At 40.8% G+C, this 23,098-nt stretch overlaps 2 protein-coding genes and 1 long non-coding RNA gene across 4 annotated transcripts in view; 2 read left to right on the top strand and 1 right to left on the bottom strand.

Annotated features, from left to right (window-relative positions):
- The first annotated feature begins 7 nt into the window (after nt 1–7).
- Nucleotides 8–3,802, top strand: LOC121812016. Of its 2 annotated transcripts, XR_006052813.1 has the most exons (3): nt 8–276; nt 2,592–2,696; nt 3,426–3,802. It is a non-coding gene; the product is annotated as an uncharacterized LOC121812016 (long non-coding RNA). The 2 variants fall into 2 exon arrangements; XR_006052812.1 differs by having other exon boundaries at nt 2,592–3,802.
- Nucleotides 3,803–4,792: 990 nt separating this feature from the next.
- LOC102313124 (collagen alpha-1(XIV) chain) overlaps nt 4,793–23,098 on the bottom strand; it is a 173,032-nt gene continuing 154,726 nt past the window's right edge. The window contains exons 41-51 of the mRNA XM_042212952.1: nt 16,921–17,016; nt 16,778–16,831; nt 15,513–15,566; nt 14,849–14,902; nt 14,530–14,601; nt 12,854–12,889; nt 12,320–12,386; nt 12,046–12,234; nt 11,678–11,755; nt 10,911–11,066; nt 4,793–7,360 (exon numbers count right to left, since the gene is read on the bottom strand). Coding sequence (XP_042068886.1) covers nt 7,080–7,360; nt 10,911–11,066; nt 11,678–11,755; nt 12,046–12,234; nt 12,320–12,386; nt 12,854–12,889; nt 14,530–14,601; nt 14,849–14,902; nt 15,513–15,566; nt 16,778–16,831; nt 16,921–17,016 — 1,137 coding nt within the window. The 3' untranslated portion in view covers nt 4,793–7,079. The remainder of the gene's footprint in view (nt 7,361–10,910; nt 11,067–11,677; nt 11,756–12,045; nt 12,235–12,319; nt 12,387–12,853; nt 12,890–14,529; nt 14,602–14,848; nt 14,903–15,512; nt 15,567–16,777; nt 16,832–16,920; nt 17,017–23,098) is intronic.
- LOC102308464 (CD209 antigen-like protein E) lies at nt 18,661–22,852 on the top strand. Its single transcript, XM_005944783.3, has 6 exons — nt 18,661–19,110; nt 19,659–19,778; nt 19,883–20,002; nt 20,092–20,216; nt 20,516–20,640; nt 21,584–22,852. The coding sequence occupies exons 1-6, from the start codon at nt 18,957–18,959 to the stop codon at nt 21,708–21,710; spliced, it is 771 nt and encodes a 256-aa protein (XP_005944845.1). The 5' UTR covers nt 18,661–18,956; the 3' UTR covers nt 21,711–22,852.

Raw genomic sequence — 23,098 nt, forward strand, 5'->3', positions numbered from 1 at the left:
ATCAGTTCATTATGAATAAGAGAGAAAACCTGAGTTTAAATGAAGCATTTACAGGGAAAATGACAGGAACCAAAGATTCATGTGATACAACAGGACACAAAGTCTGTCTTTAAAACATGTGTTTGACTTTAAGAGAAGTGGTGTCCAGAAGAATGGACGAGGTTTGGAAGCAAGTTTTACTTTAAATACACTGAGAGGAAAACTTGGTCTGACAGCAGGAGAGCCTGTCAGGATAAAGGAGCTGATCTGGTGATGATAAACAGCAAAGAGGAACAGGTGGGTGTGTTTGTTCATGTCTGTGTGATCTTTGATGGAGCTGACAGTGAGTTACAAAGTTCTTCATACTGTGAATTAAAGCCACACATTGATGATAAGTATACATGTGCAAACATACAGACACATAAACAAAGCAGCACATTCATTCCATCAGAAACACAACAGTTAGAAACTATGGAGGAAAATAAAGGGGAAAAGATTGAGGGAGAGCTAACCTGTAAAAATGAGTTTCAGCCGTTAACAGTCAGCTGACCTGATAGTCTGAGGAAGGCTGTTCCACAGTTTGGCTGCAACAAGCTCAAAAGCACGATGGCCTCTGGTTTTCAAATCAGAGCGAGGGACAGTTGGGAGACGCTGATTAGATGATCAGAGAGGCCGGCTGCAGTGATAAGGTCCAAGAAGCTCTGCTATATAAGCAGGGGCCTGTTCATGCACAGCTTTATATGTTCATAACAGGATTTAAAAGAGGATTCTGAAGTTCACTGTAAGCCAGTGAAGAGAAGCAAGAATAGGTGAGATATGAGACTGCAGGCCAGGCTTTGTTTGCAGCCTTGCTGCTGAGTTCTGCACTAACTGCAGACCAACTATGGAGGACTGAGGAATGCAGGTGAAAAGTGAATTACAAGAATCAGGCAGGAGAAAGTATGAACTCAAAGTTCCAGATGATTGAATCACAGTAAAGATTTGATCTTTGCAATATTTCTGAGGCAAAGGAAACAAGACTGGCTGACCTTTGACATGTGAGGCTCAAAATGATCTTTAACAGGTGATTGGATGTTACTGGTGAGGGGGACGATGTACTGACTGACCTCCTCAGAGGAACTGAGCCAAACAGCACAACTTCAGTTTGAGATGAAGGAAGTTTAAATCCATGAAGTGATGACAGAGAAGCATTCACTGAGGCAGGAGAGGCTCGACAGAAAAGCATTAGTGTGTGTGTCATCTGCACAGCAGTGCTAGGAGATCCCATTAAAACCATTAAGCAGATGTCACAGGGGCAGCATTTATAAAGAGAACAGAATTGGTCCAAGGACTGAGGCATGTGGGACTCAGATGAGGACACACATTGATTAATATGAAGTATCTGTTTGATAAGTATGAAGAAAACCATGTGAGAGCAGCACCAGTGATGCCAGTTTGTAGTGTGTTAATAAGAGGAGCACCATCAACAGTATGAAGGCTGCAGAGAAGTCAAGCAGGACTCAAATGGAGTCTTTATCCCAGCGCAGAAGAATCTGGTTAGTAACTTTCATGAAAGCTGTTTCAGTGCTGTGGTTTGTCTGGAACCAGGTTGGAATTGATCAAAGATGTGAAGGAGCTGACGAGCAACTTGATTTAAAACAGTGGGATGTAAGGAGGGTTGATCCCACTCAGAAAGACTCTGGCTGTTTGAAAGTCAGCTGAAATGAAAGGGACTGGTTTCTAATAGAGAGAAGTCAGGGGGAGATGGCAGCAGGAAGGAGTTTGAACTCCAACAACAGAACTGGAGGAGAGACTTGGGGCGGTTGAAGAGGTACAGACTTGAACTCTGACCTGATACTGTTGATGTTGCCAGTGAAGAAATCCAAAAATGTCCACAGTCATTAGAAGACATGGGAGTGACAGCAGTTTGTCTCTGGGAAGACAACACTGACTGTAAGCCTGTCAAAGATGATACATCTGTGATTGGATAGTAGGTCAGACATGTGGAAGGTCAGCGTTATGTGTGGGGCCGACAACATGATGCACTACATGAAATGATGCTGCAGTGTTCATCAATTGTGTGGCAGTGTTGTTAGAGGGATCATCAATAAGTAAATTAGAGTCATCTACTAAAATGACTTTATGAACAATAACAGATGAGAGAAGATTAGAGAATCCATTCAGGAAATGATTGCAGGATTTGGGAGGTGCATCGATTACAATACAGCAAACTGGAGATTCACATTGAATTATGAAGGAGAGAAATTCAAAGCAGTTAAAGAACCAGGATTAAATGGGAACCAGTTCAGATGATCCTTAGAAACCAAGTCAACACAAAACATTGAAATAACAGAAATGTTATAAAATGAGAGAAATCCTCATAATCCAGATTATTTTTCTGATTCAATCCAACTGAATCAAATGATTTGTTAACACTGATTCCACTGCAACACTGACTGAGCTACAGGAGGAGCTGATATTCATTGATTCTTTGGCTCTTTCTGATTTCTGCACAATGGAAGAAAAGTTTCATCACAGTTATTCTTCCTTCAGACATGTTCACAAGATGATGTCACTACAACAGAAGTGCTGAATTATGACTGGAGACAATATTTGTGTCTCTTCTCAAACAGGAATTTGTCAGTAAATTTGGAGGAGTCCTGGATTGGTCTGGGATCCAAACAGACATCAGGAAGATCTAAATGGGAATGGGTGGACGGATCAGCGCTGACAGAAAGGTGAGACATTAGTTTGTTTCTATTCCAGAGTTATTATTTAGAAGTGAAACATGGATGTTTTGGAAGATAGATCAGCAATACATGAGCTGAGCTATTTTCCAACAGCCCCACAAACTGAATGTAAAGAAAAGCAGAAATCCTCCTTTGAATGAACAGCTGTGCTTGAACTCTCTTCATCTGCAGTCTGTGATGACGTTCAGTTACAACAAGTCAGTTTGAAGGAATCAGGATTGAAACATGTTCAAAGCAGCGACCGACACATTTCACTTTGTTCAATTTGTCTTCATGTTTTTTGTGCTGTAATGTTTCTTTTCTCACAGAACAAAAAGTGTTTCAGAGAATTGCTGTCTCTTCTTCTTTGGTGTTTGTAAAACTTCAGAACATATGAAGGAAGAAGCTTCAGTAAATATGACCTGATAGACACACATTTCAAAGTGATGTCTGTAAACAGCTGACAAAACAGTTTCAAACAGCAGAAAGTCAGCTCTGACTTCTTTTTATTCTCCATTTTTACAGCAGGAAGATTTCATATTCATCAAAGCTTGAAAGCTGTTTTAGTGTGCATGATGATTCTCAGAGAAAAGTCTAAAGGAGGGAAAGTGGGCGAGAAACCTGGGAAAGAAATACAGCAAATATTGGAAATATTCCAAAAGAGACGCATATTTATATGAATGTGACAATAGTTATGAGTTTAGTCCAGTTTCATATCAGATTTGATCTCTCTGACAGGTTCTGGGCAGAAGGACATGAGAATCCCAGTTATGGTTACTATGGAGTCTGCTGTGACAGTGATGGGAGATGGACACGGTCATATTATTCTGAATCAAAGACCTTCATCTGTGAGAGATGAGTTTGGTGCTTTGATGTAAATGTTTGAATAATCCAACCAAAGACACCTCACTATGAAATGTCCTGCATGAGCCTCAGACTCAGCTTACAGTCTTTACTTGTTCATTCTGCATCATATATTGATTACATATATTGTCCCTCTGTGCTCTGTGCTGTACAGTAAGGTTGGAAGTCATCCACACAAAACCTTGAAGTACTTCATTACTCTGTAGTTCCAGCAAATTGTTCTAATAAAAGTCAAAGTGCAGCTTGTCTTTACTTTGCTTTACTTGGTTTATTCATCAGTCTGTTGGTCCTAAAACTACAGTTCTGGGTGTTTTTCAGGTTTTTCAACTTCAAATATTTTCATAATTTTTTACCCATTAAATTTTAGTTTTCATTATTTTTACAATATTCCAATATTCATTATATTTCCCAATATAATGAATATTGGAAGATAAGAGTCTAATCACCACCAGTGACCTCTGTCAAAGATTAATTCAAAGTTCAGCAACAAGATTGATTTGTTTGCATAAATATTTTGATGTCGTGTCAGATTTGAAATGTTTCACTCTTTAGACAAAATGCACATGAACAAAATCTGTAATTGTCTGCAACGTCCCAAACGTGTCAGCTCTAAACTGAAGATGTTTTGTGCATTTTAACATCGTTGTGTAACGTGTTGCTACATCTCTGGTCACAGGCTGCCATGTAGGTCACAGCACGGGGTACAGGTCAGTGTAGATTTAACATAAACATATAAACGAAGGATGAGTGTGAACAAGTGTGACCTCCATGAAGAGGAAAACAAGACTCACCTCAATAATGAACGTGACGTCAGGATCCCACCTTGAGCTTTGTGTTAACAGGACTGTGGGCCCTCTGCCAGTAGGAGGCGCTACAAACTGACTGGTGCTTTGTTGTTGGAGCAGTCAGAGGTGGGGACGGGTGGACAGGCTGATCATTGGTCCCAGAATTGGTGTTATGGACATTTATGGGTCCTTAATGAACATTTGTCAGATCACGTCTGCATATGTTCCTGGTCACCACAAGTTTTTCTTTCATTTAATGTAAATTGTCCCTTAAATATATTAAATATCGTCTGCTGTGTAACAAATATAATGTGTGTAATTTTAAACTTCGACTCACCTGAAAGTTTCCAGTCAGCCTCCTGCTGTTGCAGCTCCAACAGGCTTCCTGCTCACTTCAAGTTGAATCAGACTTCAGTCCAGCAACACATTTACAATAAACACACACACAGGCAGCACTGATGGTTGTACTTCAGTTTTATTGTTCTCAGAAATCAACACCAGTGAAAAATAAATTAATTCCTCGATTTTATTTTTTAAACATTCTGGTCGGAGGTGTAGAGGGAACTGCTCTCCTCACAGACCTGAAGGCTTCAAAACACTAAACTCAGAAGGAAAGTTCAAAGTTCAAATTCTGGCCAAATTCACATCAAACAAGGTTGAATCAAAGCACAGTCCTCCACGTAACTGGGATTTTTTTCAGACAATGAGACTAAAGGATTAAAGTCTGAATATAAAGACAAGAAATGAAGTGATAACTAAATAAAAACACCAAGTAAGAAACAGAGCGTTGTGAAAAATAACATTTTTTCCAACTAAACTTTGTTAAATTTGCTTCTCTGAGTAAAACTGTGGGTTGACAAACTGAACCAAAATACATTTACACAGAAACAATCTCAGTTTTTACAACTTATATTTTCATCAGCCTCCCCAAACACAGAGACCAGTTTGAGCTTAATACTGCGACAACACCTGCACTACAAAATAATATGAATATGTAACAATAAAATGTTTGCATGGCTCTATGATTAGAAAATGATACACTGCATGGTAACTGAAATAAACAAAAACATGCAAAACTTTACATAAAAAGGCTTTAAAAGAAAGACACTGGAGGTAATAATCAGACTGATGCAGGACAGGACCAACACACTAACAGATTACATCATTGTCATCAAATACTTTGCAATTTAAATCAAAACCTTTTGGATATTTTCATTTTATTTTCTCTGTCAGAGAAGCAACAGAGTAAAATAAAATCTTGTAAGACTAACAGGCTTTAAAGAAAAAATAATGAAGGAGACAGTTTGAAATAAGTTGTTGCTGGACCGTTTGGAGGCACTTAACCAACCAGGTTAAAAATATAAATGACAGACGAGTCTCTGATTAACGACCACAGGGACAGTTACAGACTGTATATAAAAGAAGGATGTAGCTTCTGATTAGCCTTGAACCCTAAATTCTCTCTGATGAGCCAGAAGGTGGCAGCGTTTGACAGAAGTCTGTGGGGAAACTGACATAAGATCTGTGACCTCAGTAACCAGTTAAAGTTGAAACTTTCAGGGTCAAAATCAGTCGTTTTCAGTCTTCTTTAAAACCCACTTTATTTAATCAACTGTCCAATAAAGAATAAAAATGATAAAGTGGGGCGTGGTTTAAGGCTCCATTAGTTTAGATCATCTGTGTGTAGATGCAGAGTTCAGAGCAGTTCAGCTGCTGTTGTGAGGACTGAGCGAGCAGCGTTTGATTTAGCTGAGGGACCATTTATCATCAGAGGGACTGAAGGTAAGCAGTGGTACATTTAGATATTTGTCAGGGTTTTATTTACTTTGTTCAACAATCTGCTTCAAGCTGTTTACTTTGTAATGACAGAATTTAATGCAGACATTAAAGTCGATGGAGTATAGAGTCGTAGATTGAAGTTAACCTGGGATCCAGCAGCTGTGTCCTGATGACTGCAGAGATTCAAACTCTGCTTCAAAGACATTTACATTCTGAGGCCCATTTAGCTCGTTTACATCTTGGTCAGTTCATGTTAAAGCACAACTGTTAATGACTGAACAATGAGAAGGGCACCAGTGTTCCTAGTGTTCATTTTCCATGTGTATCTATAAGTGGTTATGTCTCTTGTTGTACTGGTTTCCCTTCTTGTGGATAGAATTAAATATTCCACTGGTTGAAGCAAACAGCCCGACAGCCCTGTGATAAACCAGTCACTGTGTGTTAACTAGGAGAGACTCTGTTCCTCCCCATCATCCTTATTGAAGCAGTTAAAAATAATGGACGGCTGTGTTTTTGCCCAGTTTTGACACGTTACTGTACTTTAATGTGTCTATGAACTGAGAGGTCACGACCCCTTGACCGTTTCCACTGGTTTCTCACATTGATCCCTTGCTTCTTTAAACAGTATCAGGAAACCAAACAGGATTCAAAACGAAACGTTAGAAACCAGCGGGGAACGTCATTGGTGGCTACATGAACCTTTGTTATACAGTCTGTGAGAACAGTTCACCTGTGAAACATGAACCCTCTTTAAGATCCGACGATTTCCAAACAATATTGTTGACAAATGAAAAACAAAATGTAAATTGTTTTGAAAGTTTTCTTAATGTAGCATAGATGTTACAATAGTCCCGACTGGTATCCCTTCCCGTCCCTCTACAATGTCCATAAGAAATCCTTTACATCAGGCACTTGTTGATTAGTCCATAGCAGCTCCGAGCCGCCCAATCAGAATCAACTCCTCTCAGTTAGTCCGCGCAGCGCCTCTCTTTAGTCGCCTCTTCGTCCCGACTTTCTCTTCCTCCTCCTTCACACTCCGAGAGGTGCGGTAGACGCCAGGAGACCTCAGCTCAATGTCACCAAGGGCCAGTGCGGGATCATCAGGCGCCACTGGTCGAGGGGCCGGGTAGTTGGGCTGGTAGTAGCGGTACGGATCGTCTTCCTCGACCTCGCCGTAGTTCTGGAAGACGCTGGGTGGTAGTTGGACTGCGGGGACAGCGCCGCCGTCAGTGACATCCTCGCCTTCTGTGATGCCGACCAACCAGGCAATGAGCCAACCAGCAGCCCGGCGGATAGGCAGTGAAAAGCCCAAAACAAAGATGGCCGACCCCGCCACCACAGGAAGCAGTGTTTGGGAGCAATTTGTAGGGTTTTGATTGGGTTAGCAAGAACAAAGGGGTGGGTAAGAAGCAAGAGACACAGAGACAAGGGTTACCAAAGGTTACCAGGTCAGGTTTATGAGTCAGTTAATAAGGTGAGGAGCTTTAAGTTTGGGTTACCCAGTCAGGATGTGTGAGTCTGGGTTAGAAAGTCAGTGTTGACAATACTGAGGGTCGTTAGGATAAAAAGCTTTAAATAAGTCAGATTGAGCTTTGATGTTTACGTTTTGTGAGACATTTTGTACAAATGTCTAAGTATTACCAGCCAAGTATGACATCATTCAAACTGTCATATTTTAAGTAACAGATTTCAGATATTGTCTTTCAAATGATAAGCATCTGGATACTTAACGTGCAAAAATATTCAAAGTCGTCGTGCAGATGAGTGTTTAGGACGAGTTACAGGAGTTTGTATTAAGTCAGTGGAGTCTGGGAATTAAAAAAGAGGGATTGGACGATCATAATCTAGAAGAAAAGGTAAGGAGAGGACGACCGTGTCAATGTTCACAGTATTTCTTTATCAAACTACTGATAATTCCATATTTTTCTTGCTCCTAAAAAATACAACAAAAAATTAAAACAAGCAACAAATGCGTCACATAAAGTAGTGCTGTTTGTATACGGCACCTCAGTGAGCCACTCTAGATTCATGTGCACCAAATCTACGTTTGACTTTTAGGGATCTACAATTACAGGAAGTAATAATAATAATAATAATAATAATGGTCTTTGATGTGGTTAAGATTACATCTGCTGATGAAGCTCAGATGATGATATATAATTGCATGTTGTCTCTAAGTAATTCATGTCTGTGTAATACTGGGAGCAATATATCTCTACAAAGTGTTATGATTATGGTCAACGTCCTGTGAGTCCTCTGACAGATCAGGAATGTCTGCCAGGAAACCAGCAAATTTAAACGATCTCTCCCAATTCTTCCTGGATGACTGGTCCATCACCAGGTCAGAAATATGCCAGAAGCTTGTTGATGGCTAACAAAAGCATCTGGTTGAGGTGCAGCTTGCCTGAAGGTATATTTAACCATATATTAGTTTGGGTGTTTGCATACTTTTAATCCAGATCCATAAGTCATTAAAGATTTAAGCTTTACAATCATTCCAGCCTGGAAAAAGAAGAGTTCAAAGAAATCCTAAAAAGCTCCAAATTACTACCACATTCCCGCCCATCATGAGTGTATGCAAACTTAACTGAAGCCACATCATGGTTGAAGTCACATGTGGTCTAACATGTGGGGTTGTTTGGATCATAGCAATAATTCTGACGGTGCTACATTGAACCTGCCACTGACTGTCAGGGATTTAAGGTTTTAGAGAGGGGGTGAAAGTGGACACTGGGAAGGAAAAAGGGTGCATTGGATTTATAGCACGAGACAAAACAAATGAATTGCACAGCCCTGTTTGATTATTTGTGAACGTCTCAGTAATATTCTGTTGTGGGTTATTATGGGGGATAAAAGAAGGTGAAGACAGAGATGTGGAGACACAAACACAGAGACAGAAGAGTGATTACAACATGCAGACATTACTCACATGACCACCCTGCAGACTGCAAGCTGCACACTCCGTTTAGGCCACTGTGTGACCTTTAACCTCAAACACATCAGTGATGTAGCACCAACATGCACAGAACATGCTGAAGATGACTCCAGCAGGGTTTTCTTTAGCCTCTCAAAAACATGTTTGCTGACTTGTGATTGGTGCAAACTAACAGTGATCAGGATGCATGTGAGGGATGAGCTGTGAAGCTGCTCAGATAGAAATGCCTCCTGGGTCTTTGCCTGCAGCAGGAGGGAGAACAGACTGATGCTGCAAGGTAACATCTGCCTGCAGTGCTGCTTCATCACCTGCAACTTTCATGTGGATTTTGTAAAGTCATTTGTTGAATGTTTATATGGTGACATTTAATAACTAATGCATGCATTAGAAAACCCTGCATGGAGCATCTTTCCAGCGACAGATTAAACCCACACTCACTGCACAGAGTGATTTAGCACCAACTGAGATGTTAAGATGCAGAGTTTATGACCACGTGTGGAATAAAACATGTCATTGAGGCTTTTTCCTTCTACTTCCTTCCAGAGCTGATGTTCAAAGATCTGTCGTTTAAATGAGTTTTAACCACAATAAAATATTCTGTTCTTTTATGTTTCACTTTGAAGTCAAATAATCAGCATCTTTACTCAACATCTAGTCTCAGTTCAAGAACCTGAACCTCATTTTGATCATCTTTAGCATCAACAGAAAAATCTACCGCTGTAAAAGTCTGTGTATGATATTTAAAATAAGAAGCAGCAGAATAAATAAACTTTAAAAACTCAGCTGTTTTGTCTCAAATGTTCAGAAACAAACTGTCTCAACAAATTCTGCTCAGAGTTGATTATTTTGGGTGAAATGAGCCTTTAAAGTCCGTAGCACGACCACTTTGAGGCTAAATGGTTAAAGACATCATCTCTGTCTCTGTCGTTCCATCGAGTCTGTTTTCTGAGCCCAGTGCGCTGTATGATATTTCAAATTGTACAAAATGTAAAAATCACACACTGAAGGTGAATTCCTGTGTTTTTAACTTGAACACACACACTGCTGTTTGTGAAACTGAATCCTGCATCTTAGCTGTGAGTGTATCTGAACGTGTTTCACCTTCAGATACACTGAGTGTGGGTGGACGACTTTATGTGAAGCACTAAATGTATACAGGCTCATTTACACCATGAAGGCTGCTCTCACAGACTGGCACAGACTGATTGTTAAGGTGGAATTAAGAAATAAGTGTCTAAAGTTCTTAGAACATGTTTAGCGCCACCTTGTGGCCGGACGTCACTTTTTCTTAAATTCAGCTTCATGAGGTTTTAAATTTCTGTCAGTTTTTGAAAGCAGGGTTCCAGAGTGTAAATGAACCTTATACACGCAGTGTTTCATGCCCACTTCTGTGACATGCACTCTGTTTAACTCAGTGGCAGCTTTTCAGTGTGAAAATGAACCACAAGAACTGAACATCTGTCTTCATGACTTCAGTCCAAATACAATCAGCAGTGAAATGTTTTCATGCTCAGTTAAAAAGTTTCTTCTGTTCACATATTTGAACAAACATGCAGGTTTGTCTCATTACAGCCTCTTCAGTCTGTGGCTGTAATTACACAACAGTCACGGTGGAGGCTGCTGCTTTAATCATGTGGTTGACAATAAGAGCTCCAGGGCAAAGAGCTGCAGAGCAAAGAGCTGCAGAGCAAAGAGCTCCAGAGCAAAGAGCTGCAGAGCTGCAGAGCTCCAGGGCAAAGAGCTCAGTATTTTTCTTTGATGAAAAACTCCAGAGAAAGCAGCACGATTAAAAACTACCAGAATTAGAGTCTTGATAACACTGGTGGATCATAGTTTCCTCATATTTCTGAGACTACGTACCTCCAACATTGTAGCCCACACAGGAGTTCTGATCACAGTAACCCGGAGGCCCCTGGGGGCCGATGGGTCCGGGGGCTCCGGGCCGACCGGGTACTCCGGGATTTCCAGGTCGTCCTGAGGGTCCAGAGCTACCTGGTCTGCCCTGTCCCTGGGGTCCTGGGAGGAAGAGGATGAAGAGTTTAGAAAACAAAACTGAATGTTAGAATTACAGAATCACTCTGAGGTCAAACTCATCATCAGTCATAAGAACCCCGACTGTGAGCCCGAAGTTATCACAACTTGTGTTTGTGTTTTCTCCTGCGTTCTGTCAGTCAGAGGACAGAAAAATACTTTGCAGCTTTCAAAGTGATTATTTTAATGATTTTAGTAGTTAAAGTACTTCCAGACGTTTCCAGGTAACAAATGTTTAAGACATTTTTAAATGGCTCTCAGAATTAACTTAAGAACACCTCAACAACTAAAACTATAGAAAAAATTATATCAACTATTTAATTTTAGAGACAATTTGTTCACATTTTTTGGTTCAGTTCAGAAAAACAACAACAACACTAGTACTAATACTAATAATAAAAATAATAATCTATCTTACCATGTCAGTTAAGACATTTGATAAAAAATTACATTTTCTGTTGAATTTGTGGATTTTACAACATCTTAATGATCCATGTGAAACATTTTTTCTTTTACTAATCAGACAATCCTGTTCAGGACTTTCTTCACTGCATCACTGGGATGGTTCAGAAAGGCTTAGCGGGAAAATAAGTTACCAGGTGGTCCTGGAGGTCCTCTGGGTCCTTGTACACCCACACCTGGAGATCCCTTATCACCCTTCTCTCCTGGTTGTCCTGGAACAGAACAGAATAAACACACAACAGAAATAAATACTGCTTAAACTTTCTATATTTTGTGTCATTCCATACGATACACTGTAACATGGAGAAAGTCAGGAAGTTTGACCTTTCCTGCACATTTCTGACTTTTTATTTATTTTTTGCTGTTAGACTGAACCAGTGCAGCTCTGCATCGTTTGCAGTTCAAAATAATTTTGTATTCATTTTATTCTGGGCCGTGTGGCAGCCCCTCAGTTCACACTGATTTAAACAGTAACAGAGTTTTACTGTTTTGTTAAACTTGCCTCTTTCTCCTGGTTGCCCATTCTGTCCATTTTGTCCTGGGAAGCCTGGTCTGCCTGGGGGTCCCTGTTCTCCCTGTGGTCCTGGGGGTCCTTCTCGACCAGGCTCTCCCGGTGGTCCGGGAACTGTGCGGATTGACACCGGAGGACTCGGCACGTGGTTCAGGATGCTGTTGTAGCGCGCCATGTGGCCTGAAAACAGTTCAGTTCAAACATTATTAGTATTATTATTATTATTATTATTATTAACAAATAAAGGTTTGGTTTTTTAACTCACTTTGGATCAGCTGCTCACAGACCTGTCGGGCAATGGCCTGAACTGATGCTGTCGACTGGAGATCTCCCTGAAAAAACACACGATGTTCATATAAAACACACGTAGTTATGTGCGAGTGTTTTTAAATGATTCATGTTCTGCGTTTTATGAAGGCGCTACAGACTCAAATTATTAGGACTGAAATTCACTCATAAATCTGCAGATTTGTTTCGTTTCTTTTTCAGCTGCTGGTGTCAAATTTTTAGTTACAGCAAATTTAAAGTAAATTTATTTTATGAAACTCAAATACACACATATTATATTTACTTATTGGATGATGTTGATATTTCATTATTGTAATCAACGAAGGAAACAGTGACTAATGTTTACTGCATATTAATAAAACATATATTAATACTTTGATGAATGTCTGTTGTTTGTGTATCCTTGAGTTTGACATTGCTGCTGCAACACAACAATATATCTCAATGTGCAGGTCAGCAGACAGGACGTTTGTGACTGGGGGAAGTAATAACATGAAGACAGAGAGCTTACCCGTTCACCTTTCTCTCCCTTAGTTCCAGCAGGTCCCTGCAAGAGAAACGAATTCATGAAAAACCAGGAACTTGTGAAGCATCGAACACAAGATGAAGCAGGTGATTCTCTCGTCAGGGCAGCATGTTGATCATCTTGCTGTCCTGATTAAACTGCAGCCTGCTTGTTTTTGTCATTTATTTAAAATATTGGAAATCTTTATCTATATGAATAATAACTAAAACCATAATTTCAAATGTTTATACTTTTCAGTGTTGACGTGTCTCAGAGGGAAACAGACACGTCCTAAATCGAGGGGATTAGATTTCAGGAACCTGTCGAGACCAGCGAGAGGCCTACAGCAGCGGCCCAACCCCTGGGCCTCGGACCGGGGGTTGGACCGCTGGCCTACAGGACTGTGATGGTGATACGTTTGTTGGGACTTTAACGTTCCCTCTCAGAGTCTGGAGCAAATCTACATGAAACATCGTTAAAAGCTTCAAATGTGTCGACACGAAACAGAGAATATGAATATTTGTGCAGCGCTGTCACTAAACGCCGTGTTTGTAATAATAACGAAACAGACAAACATCCAGTAAGAACAGAGGAACAAACACAGAATAAACCAACTTCGATGGAGCTGCTGTGACCTCGGTGCTTCTTTCTAATACAAAACTTTCACTGAATGATGTTTATCGAGGTGAGAAAGTATAAAAGTGTTAAAAAATACAACAGAATGTAGTATTTATGGAAACAGTGTTAATACCCAAAACTTGAACTACTGTATATTTTACTAAGTTCTCATTACGACCTGTAATCTGCCAGCATGAGGTGAAGAGCTGATGAGGCCTTTCTGCAGGCCACCCATGCATCTGTAATTACATGCTTATAAAGATTTTATCACAGTGATGAATAACCGTTTGTCAGCAGATTGTATCACTGCCCACAGAGTCCAGTGTTTTCTTTGTTGCTGCACTTTGCATGTGATTTACTCTCCATGAAGTTTTCACATAACCAGGAATAAATATGAAAGCAGCGAGCGCTCACACACCTCTGTTTACAGTGGCTGAAGTAGAAACCAGCACAGCAAATGGACTGCAGACAAAGGTTTACATGCAAAGCCTACATACTGATCAGCGACTCTGCAAACAGGTGGAGATCAAACTGAGACACTTTGCTGCGTTTTGCATGAAGCTGCTGTCCCACCTGTTTCTCCTTTAGTCTGATTTAAATGCTTGAAATTCTTTGAATTTTTAGTTTATTTCCACTGCTGGCAAAATATTTTAACACATTGCAACAACGACACTGTGGGGCTGAAACATTAAGGCTGTGCATACGTGCAGTTCCTCTTCTGAACACTAGAGGCAGGCTCCAAATGCTTCCACATTCACAGCAGAAATAAACACGTTTAAGTGAGAACAAAATGACTTTGAGTGAACTGTGACTCCTGCCACCGAGTCATCACAGCAACATAACACAAGTCCTGATGTACAAACAGGATGAGAGAAAGAGGAGCCGTCAGCACCAGTGATGGATCTGCTGACAACACATCCCGCTGCCTCCTGCGTCTCTGTTCACATGCAGCAGCTCATGCTCATAAAACAAATGATGGCGTTCCTTCTAAGAGCTAAAAACCCCGCCCACCCCGGCCCGTTTGGTTAATGGGGACAGGCAGCTCCACTCATTGACAGACTCACCGGTGGGCCCAGCTCTCCCTGCTTTCCTGGAGGGCCTGTACTTCCTGGAGATCCTGGAGCTCCTGGAGTTCCCTGAAGAAATGAAAAGCAATTTTTAATTATATTATTTTAATTATTATAAAGTTGTTCCTGTTGTACACGCATGACTGAGCTTATTAGCCCTGCCCAGCTTGACCCAGTTCCATCATTATCACCTAAAGTCACAGTTTTAATTAAACTTTACATTTAAGTGCCTAACAGAGAAGCTGCAGGCATTGCGTGCATATATATCCTCCTCTGAATCCTCCGAAACATTCTCAAAACAGCAACAGTGACTTACGATGGTTCCTGGGGGGCCCTGTGTGCCTGGGGGGCCATCTTTGCCTGGCAGTCCCTGAGAAGGTGAAAGTAGATGTTATATAATAAAAAAGGATTAAAGAGTTCCTCCGATGACTCTGAGCCAGCAGCTGTCTCGCTCTTTCCAGCCTTGGCTGTGATGCTGACTCTACTGTGGCCAGAGGGGGGCGCTCCAGGGCCACAGATGCTGCTTCGCTCTGTGAGGGTCTTTTTGTTCATTTGACAGCAGCTCGACTGTCTCCCTTTTTCAACCTCTGACTTTTTAGGAAACTTTTATCTTTCTTCTGTTTTCTTTTCCACTCGTCCTTCCGTGGAGTCGTGCCGTGCATTAACGTGTCATTTTCTAAAGCATCGCACCTCTTTTGTACTTCATTGTTGCTCCTGCCCCAAATTAACATATTTAAAATCAATCCAATGCCTCAAATTCAACATCTGAGAGCAGAGACAGTTTACAGATATAACAGTGTTACTACAGTAGTACTCATATGAACAGTATCAGAGGTGAAGATGATAAAATATCTACATTACAGGTTATATTATTCATATTAGTATTTGACAACATCCCAGTGGTTTACTGACTGTTAATATTTGTAGTATCAACAAACTTGTCAAACAGCTGCATTATTAGTGTGTCTGTTATGACTCACTCTGGGTCCTGGAGGTCCTTCCCTCCCTGGACCTCCGGGTGTTCCAGGAACCCCCTGAAACAGCACGAGGAGAGCAGAGGTCACGGCAGGTCACGTTCACACCAGCCCTAAACCTCAACATGCATCAAGATCAGTGTCTGTAACTCATTATATGTGAGTGGGCCTGTGATGGAGCTCTGGATGCACGATTCCTAAATACCTCCTAAGAGAAGAGCACTCACAGGTGCTCCCATGACACGACTTTTACTCTTAGGGACACTTTTAGGCTGCATTCACACTGCAGGTCTTAATGATCAAATCTGATCTTTTTGTCTGCTCGTTCACACTACAAATAAAATGCGACAGCAAACGCGCTCCTGTGTGAACCCTCAACGTGGCCGCATGTGCAAAAGAAGACACACAACGCGCTCTGTTCAGACCCAGACCAACAGTATTGTGTGACTGATTAATGTAAAGACTTGTTTCAGACTTTATCTTTCCCAATTTTGTTTGTTATTTACGTTTGGTCTAATAATGATCCTTATTGCTGTTTTAGAGGAGCGGTGCTTCAAAGGATAGCTGCAGATTTCTGTCAGAATCTGCAGATTATACAGTACAAATAAAATGTTCACGTTTCTCCAACGTTGTCTTCCCAACAGTTTCACTAACATCTACACTGGATGGCCAGGAAGCGTTCACGATGTCTTCTCCGGCGCTGATAATTGGCGTCTGTCTTGTGTCAGTGACGTAAAAGACGGATTTAATGCGACATGACCGTTCAAACAGCAGTCGCTTTCTAAAACATCAGATATGTATCGGATTCAGACCACATTCGACCCAGGTCGGATTTGTGCCGTTCACACTGTCACACCATGATTGGATGTGGGTCACATGGGGTCAAAATAGTCGGATTTGATGCGCTTTCGCCCTCAGTGTGAACGTAGCCTTAGTCTGAGGATATGAAGTCCTGTACCTGCGTTTTATTCGAGGTCGACACAACGTGACAGACATCTGGATGAAAGGAGGTTAAACACTTGCAGAGAGTGAAGGATTTTAGAAGTGATGTGGAAGTCTCCTTCTTTCCTAAGTAACAGGTAATTCCACCTCACAGTCTAAATTTGATCTTCATCATCTCTCTAAATAATTTATATTCAATTATGAAAGCACAGTAATGTGTTTAAGCATCACTTCATGTAAAGAAATGAGAAGCTGAGTGTTGGTATCTTACTCAGAGTGCAATGAGAGCTATGATCTGTCAGTATATGAAAGCTGATCACTATTATTACCTGAGTTCCTTGCTGTCCCACATCACCTTTCTGACCTCTCTCTCCAGGACTGCCCTGCAGGCACAACGACACACTTTAAATCAAAGATTAAGGACAAAAGTAACAAAAAAGACTAAAAGGTTGTTGAAAACTGTATAACCCACCGGGGGTCCAATAAGGGAGCGTCCACTGGGTCCTTGCCGTCCTGGGGGTCCCTGAGGTCCTGGAAGACCCGTATCTCCAACAGGACCAGTTGGTCCCTAAAGAGAGCAGGACAAAGAAAGTTGAAGCTAATGTGCTAAAAACACAGATGTGATGTAGGCAAATGTGCAGGTTTGGATAGTCTGAGGTGGTGATGGTGGCTTTAACTGGTCATGTGGGACACTTTCCCAGAGATTTACTGGTTATCAGGTGACCCATGAACCAACTGACCAACCACAGGGTGGCCGGAGCCAATCCAAGATCCAAGAAGGTGAGACACTCCACACACAGCAGCTCTAATCATTTTCAAATACGTGCATGTATCAGTGTACAGTAACATTCACCCCTCAGCTACAATGGCTGCTGGAGTTTACACAAACCTGGAAAGCAGACTTTGATTAAACAGGGAGTGTTGTATTTATCAGGCTGGATAAAAAGGCTTTGCATCATTTCATTATTTAATTACTTAATTCTGCCTTTATAGTGATTTGTTTAAGTTCACTATATTTTGTGCATTATTACGTTTTAATACGATACTATTCTGTTACCTAAACCTCAAAACACACCACATAACTGATCTAGTTATAATATCTGTGTGGGAAATGAGCTCAGGCTGGTAGAGTCACAAACAGTGGAAGCAGTGAGCCGAATCAGTTTCAGTGCTTTAACTGAAATAATAACACAATAACTCCACCAACAACGAGTCCTGCTGTCTGAGAAGACGGCTTCAAATACTCGGGAGGACATCAGTTTGTGAGTTCATAGAGGAGGAAGTAGGTTTATGATCAGCTACGTGATACATTTCAGTCAAAGTCACTACAAACATGTGAAAGTTCAAACTAGAAATTAATCCAGTCCGAGGTTATTTAAAGACTCCTTATTAAAGATGAAGCGTAGTTTGGTGTATTTCCCTCATAATGATCAGAACGTGATCTGTGCAAGCAGACGAACATTAAAAGTTACTGATCAAAGGTCAGAGACGCCTCGTTTGTGAACAGTCTGCTTTTTCCCTTTGGTTTAATAATCTTGTTAAATATTTCTTGGATTTGTGTTTCCTGTAAAATTTAGGGCTGATTAGTGAACTTTGTTGTTTGCAGCATTAATGTTTGCTCAGCTTGAAGCAAATAATAAAATGCTTTTACTTTGTAACTGGCTTTTCTAACATGGGAAATGTTACAGCTACAGAATCTTTCTACAGATCAAAACTCAACCGAAAAACTAAGAAAACCTGGACACTGGCCCTGCAGAGGGCGGAGCCTAATGTTTTGTTGTTTCCAAATGTTTGTTGATGAGCATGACTATGGTCTGTCATAATGAGGTTACTAAAAAGATTAGATGTGCGTGCCTGGTACCAAACTGATGACATTGGTGAATTAATATTATTAATATTCAATCATTCCAATTATTAAAAGGACTGCCTGAATAATCCTGCTTTCACAATTATTACATTTATTATCATTTCCTCAATTATCACAACCTATTTTTAATTGTTCCTGTGTAGTACTCCGTGTCTTTAGATTTTAGTGAAATGCAGAGTTACAGTGTAAGTACGTCCGGCTGGATCGTCCACATCATTCAGCCATTTCCTCCATATGTGCCACATGACCTTCAAACTGTTTCTTATTGGTCTATGAAACTTTACTCCTTTTTATCTTTTATCTCACGAGTGAGGCACATTCATATCATCACATCTGTCAGTGGAGAAACAGCACGTACAGAGTCGAACACATTGGCCTTTTTACTGCACGCCAGCATCTCTTTCTCTAGTTTGTTTTGTTTTAGCTGTTTAATACATTTAGAAGCAAACATGAACAAAAACAACACTTTTATAATTCCAAATCATTAAAAATCAAATATCTGTGTTTATGGTTTCCTGCCAGAGCTTCCTCTCGACATCCTGTTCAAACCTTTTCAGCTCGACACAGAACTGACAGCAGCATCATAACTAACAGCTCTGCTGTACTGAAAACTGAGTCTGCTGGAAGCCGCACACCTTGAAATGTCTTCCCACATTTACGAGGATCCAGATTTGACCATTAAATTTAAATATGGCAACAGAAACGACAGAGAGGAGAGACTGGAGAGAGAAGTCGACATCTACGAGACTTCGGTCGTCTACTCAGACCAGAAGGCTCGTTCAACACGACACGGAGGTAAGAATCACAAGAATCAAGACGTCCATGCTAGATATAAAAGTGCAGTATTAACTGTGGGCTGATCATACTTTATATGAAACACTAGCATTTTCTTTTAAAACCAACCAGTTTGCAAAGCTGCCTGAAAGCAGAGATATGGCAGTGACACTGAAAAGTATCAGTAAAATGCCTGAAATAATTTCAGGAAATTTTAATAGATGTTGTTGGTTTATTTATTCGATCAGCAAAGAAGATTTGTAACATGCTAGCTTGCTTGGAGCCGTGACGTCATTGTTGCTCTGAGACAGTTGTGGTAGAGTAACAGCAGATGGTTAGATGAGGTTAGCCTTCTCTTCTCCTCAGTCAGGTAGTAATGAACCAAAAGCAGCTAGCTAACACCTGTTAGCATCTCCCCTCATGTTAGACGGTGTTTGGTGGCTGCTTGCTGCAGTAGGTGTCGTGGTGTTTTCACTAATATCAAATGTTTTCATCTCATCTGTTCAGATAAACTGAAGGAGGAACTTAAATGTGTTTAATCCAACTGTGTCTTCTGCTTCACGTTGTAGAAGCGCACGCTCAGTATCACCTCCCAGCAGCCCGACGAGACCAGTTCAGAGTTCCTGCCCTGATACTGGGTCTACTGTGTCTCCTGTTGGCAGCGGGGCTTACAGTCTTCTACAAATTCTGTGAGGACTCACATTTATTTAAATAACATGGTCAAAAGGTCAAAGCCTTCAGCAGCTGATTTGTATTTACATCCTGAACTGTCTCGTTTTATGGTTTTCATGAGACGTGGAGCTGACGTCCGAGAATCAGAAGCTGACGTCCGAGAATCAGAAGCTGACGTCGGATCTGGAAAGGATGAACTGCCAGTTTGGAAGCGACAACCAAACACAGGCGAACACCACAGGTGAGAAACATCTCAAACTGACTCTTATTAAACTGTTATTACATGATTTGAAACTGGACCTCATGTTGATGATGTGTTATTTCTTAAAGAATGGAAAAGATTTGAGTGCAGCTGTTACTACATTTCTACTGAGAGGAAAAACTGGACAGAGAGCAGGAAAGACTGTGAGAGGAGAGGAGCAGATCTGCTGGTGATAAAGACCAGGAGCAAACATGTAAGTGTGTCATAACTGTTAACGTAAGATACTAAATGTGTGATATACGTGCTGTTGTTGTCAGAGCTCAGTCGTCCGTGAATGATTTAAATATGTGCGGCGGTACATGTGATATGTTTTTGTGTCTCTCGTTGCTGTTCAGTGTTATCTGTTTAAATATGGAATCTCTAAATCAATAATTATGAGTAAGATCTTCATGTTGGTTATTTTTTGGATTAGTAAAAATTAACAAAATGAAAAAAACCTGAAACATGAATCTACAAAAAACTAATCCATTCCCGTTTCTGACAAACTGTCAGGAATTTTTCAGAGAGCTGAATAAACGTGGAGAATTCTGGATCGGTCTGGAGAGAAAGGCACAGACAAAAGACTGGTTAAAGACGTGGGAGTGGAAGTGGGTGGACGGATCACCACTAGCACATACGTGAGAAATTTAATTTAGAGTTTATAAAATTGTGATCTATCTCCTGGATAAAAGCTATGGGCGTTTACACATATGAACTCTGAACACTGTCACAGAATCAGGACGGGACGCTTTTTCCATGTAGCACAGAACAGGAGAGAGTTTGTCCCAGCTGGAGATACTTGATGGAGGAGCTGCTGCTGTCTGTAGAGAGCGTGCAGGAGGCAGGATACATGACACCCACTCGCTCACACCACACAGTTACTGTTTGTTAAAGATCATTTCAGGTCTGATCTGACTACACTGAACCTTTATGTTCTCACCAAGATAATGTAGAAATCCCTTAAATCTGCATTATTTCTAACAGCCAGCAGGGGGCGTCTCCTGTGGCTGCATAAACAGGTCAGCTTGTGTTGAAGTCTGTGAGAAAATGTCCTTCAGCTGCAGTGATCCAAGTCCTCATGAACACTTTTCTATGAGTCCATGGTCTCAGTTTAAGATTTACAGGACACAGTGATCTTCATTTAATCATTTATTCTCCTGTTAATGTTCAAACCAGGTGATAAAGCAGGTACGCTTTAGTGGGAGGGGACTGTGTGGTTACCAAGGTGACTGATGAGGATGTGATGTTCCTGGATTTAAAGGCCAGATCCTCAGGAGGCTTTAAAAACACGGCTTTGTAACTAACGGGTGATGTCACAGTGGCAACGTCCATCTTTTATTTACAGTATATGGTTCTCATGTGTCCTGCATCATTTTGCATAGAAATGTTCAGAGCTGCAGTTCATGTGTGAAAACTGCATAACTGGTAATAATGGGAATACTGGGAAGACAAATGGAAGTTAAATAGTTCAGCAGGAGAATATGTTGATGTGGGCTTCTAAGCACTGCTAAGAGCTCTCTGCAAAATACTCTGTGGTGTTTTCAGGGTTTTACCTGTAACAACATTGTACTTGTTCAACAGAGGCTGGAATCCAGGTGCAAAATTAGATCCTAAGGATGACTTCAAAGTATTTATGGATCTACAAGGAACATGGAACTACACCAACACTGGATCGAAACACTGGATCTGTGAGAGAGACATCTACTGAGAGTTTGCTGGTCACCTCTCAGTCTGACATGTGTAACATGTAACTGCACTGTATCAGATTTAAACCTTACCAAGGATTTTAATAGAGAAACTGAAGTCCCAGTACAGCTGTGTGAAGGTAAAACTGACATAACGGTGTTCTGACCTTTATGTTTTACTGAAAAGTCAACAAAAGTCTGTTGTTGTGAAATCCCAGACTGAAAACCACAGAACTTTAATAATCAGGGATTATGTAAAAACTGTCAGTGAGTCCTAAACTGTTTCATACATTTATTAAACTCCTTGAATTAAAGCTGAAAGTCTGAACTTCAATCACACCTGATTTGTTAGATTTAAAATACGCGATGGTGGCGTTCAGAGGCGAGAGGACCGACACTGTAACTGTTCACATAAGAACTTGAGCTCATTCCATATTTCCTCTGAATCTGGATGCAGTGGCATTTTTTCTTCTCTACTTAAAAAGGATTAAAATACACAAAACAATGTGTGAAAGTCTAATCAACCAGAAAAAACACGCGTCTCCTCTGGTGGTCAGTTTTCAGTCAACATTGTCAGTTTATGCCAGTTTCTATTCTTTTATTGTGATTTGCATTGTTCTGTCTTTTTGTTGCATTTTAGTTCATTAACTATTACTGTACATGTTAACTGTTGAGTGTGTTTTGCACTGTCCAATAACTTTGCAGTGCTGAGCTTTATGTATTTTAGTCACTGGCAGTGAAAATGAGTTTATGCTGTGCACACTGCGGCATGTGGTGGTTCAGGTTACATGCTAGCACATACACATTACACTGGCTTAATAGTTGGCCTCTGAAGGCACGAACTGTAAATTAAAATAGTTTTTAGATTTCCCATCACGCTGTCAACCTCAGTAATGACATCATTACTCTAGTCCAATCATCTTTCATGGAGCCGATCAAACTCTGCTTCGCGTGGTGTAAATCTGTGCTCTCCATTATTTCCCTCTCGGACTCTCTTTCATGCACCCCGCCTCCTCCCATCTCCACCTCACACAGGGAGGTCCTTTCCTAAATCCTCCCACCGCTGAGAAGCTGTCCTGCCATGACGAGGTCATCGGACTCTAATCTCCATCGTATCTCAATAAATCATGTTCATGTCTTCTAAGTCAGCGGCCCCCAACCTTTTTTGCACCATGGATCAGTTTATGTCTGACAATATTTTCACGGAGCGGACTATAAGGTGTCACGGATAAATGCAACAAAATAAAACCAGTACTGGTGCCAAAACAATAAGATTTAATCATAACACACAGGAAGAGACCCGGGGAAACCAAGTTAATGATAAAAATGATTTAAAATAAAAAGCTAAAAATTGATATAACCCCGAAAACCATGAATTTCACATCGAAGCCTCAGCGCAGCCCAGTACCAA

Source organism: Haplochromis burtoni, unplaced genomic scaffold, assembly GCF_018398535.1.
Source record: "Haplochromis burtoni strain Fernald_Lab_line unplaced genomic scaffold, NCSU_Asbu1 Contig_402, whole genome shotgun sequence".
Taxonomy (NCBI): domain Eukaryota; kingdom Metazoa; phylum Chordata; class Actinopteri; order Cichliformes; family Cichlidae; genus Haplochromis; species Haplochromis burtoni.

What these genes read in the sequence shown, in the direction of transcription:
- LOC102308464 (XM_005944783.3), top strand. Translation starts at nt 18,957, where the DNA reads ATGTCTTCCCACATTTACGAGGATCCAGATTTGACCATTAAATTTAAA. An exon ending in AACACAGGCGAACACCACAG is followed by an intron (nt 20,003 to 20,091) that starts GTGAGAAACATC and finishes TATTTCTTAAAG; the next exon opens with AATGGAAAAGATTTGAGTGC. An exon ending in TAAAGACCAGGAGCAAACAT is followed by an intron (nt 20,217 to 20,515) that starts GTAAGTGTGTCA and finishes ACAAACTGTCAG; the next exon opens with GAATTTTTCAGAGAGCTGAA.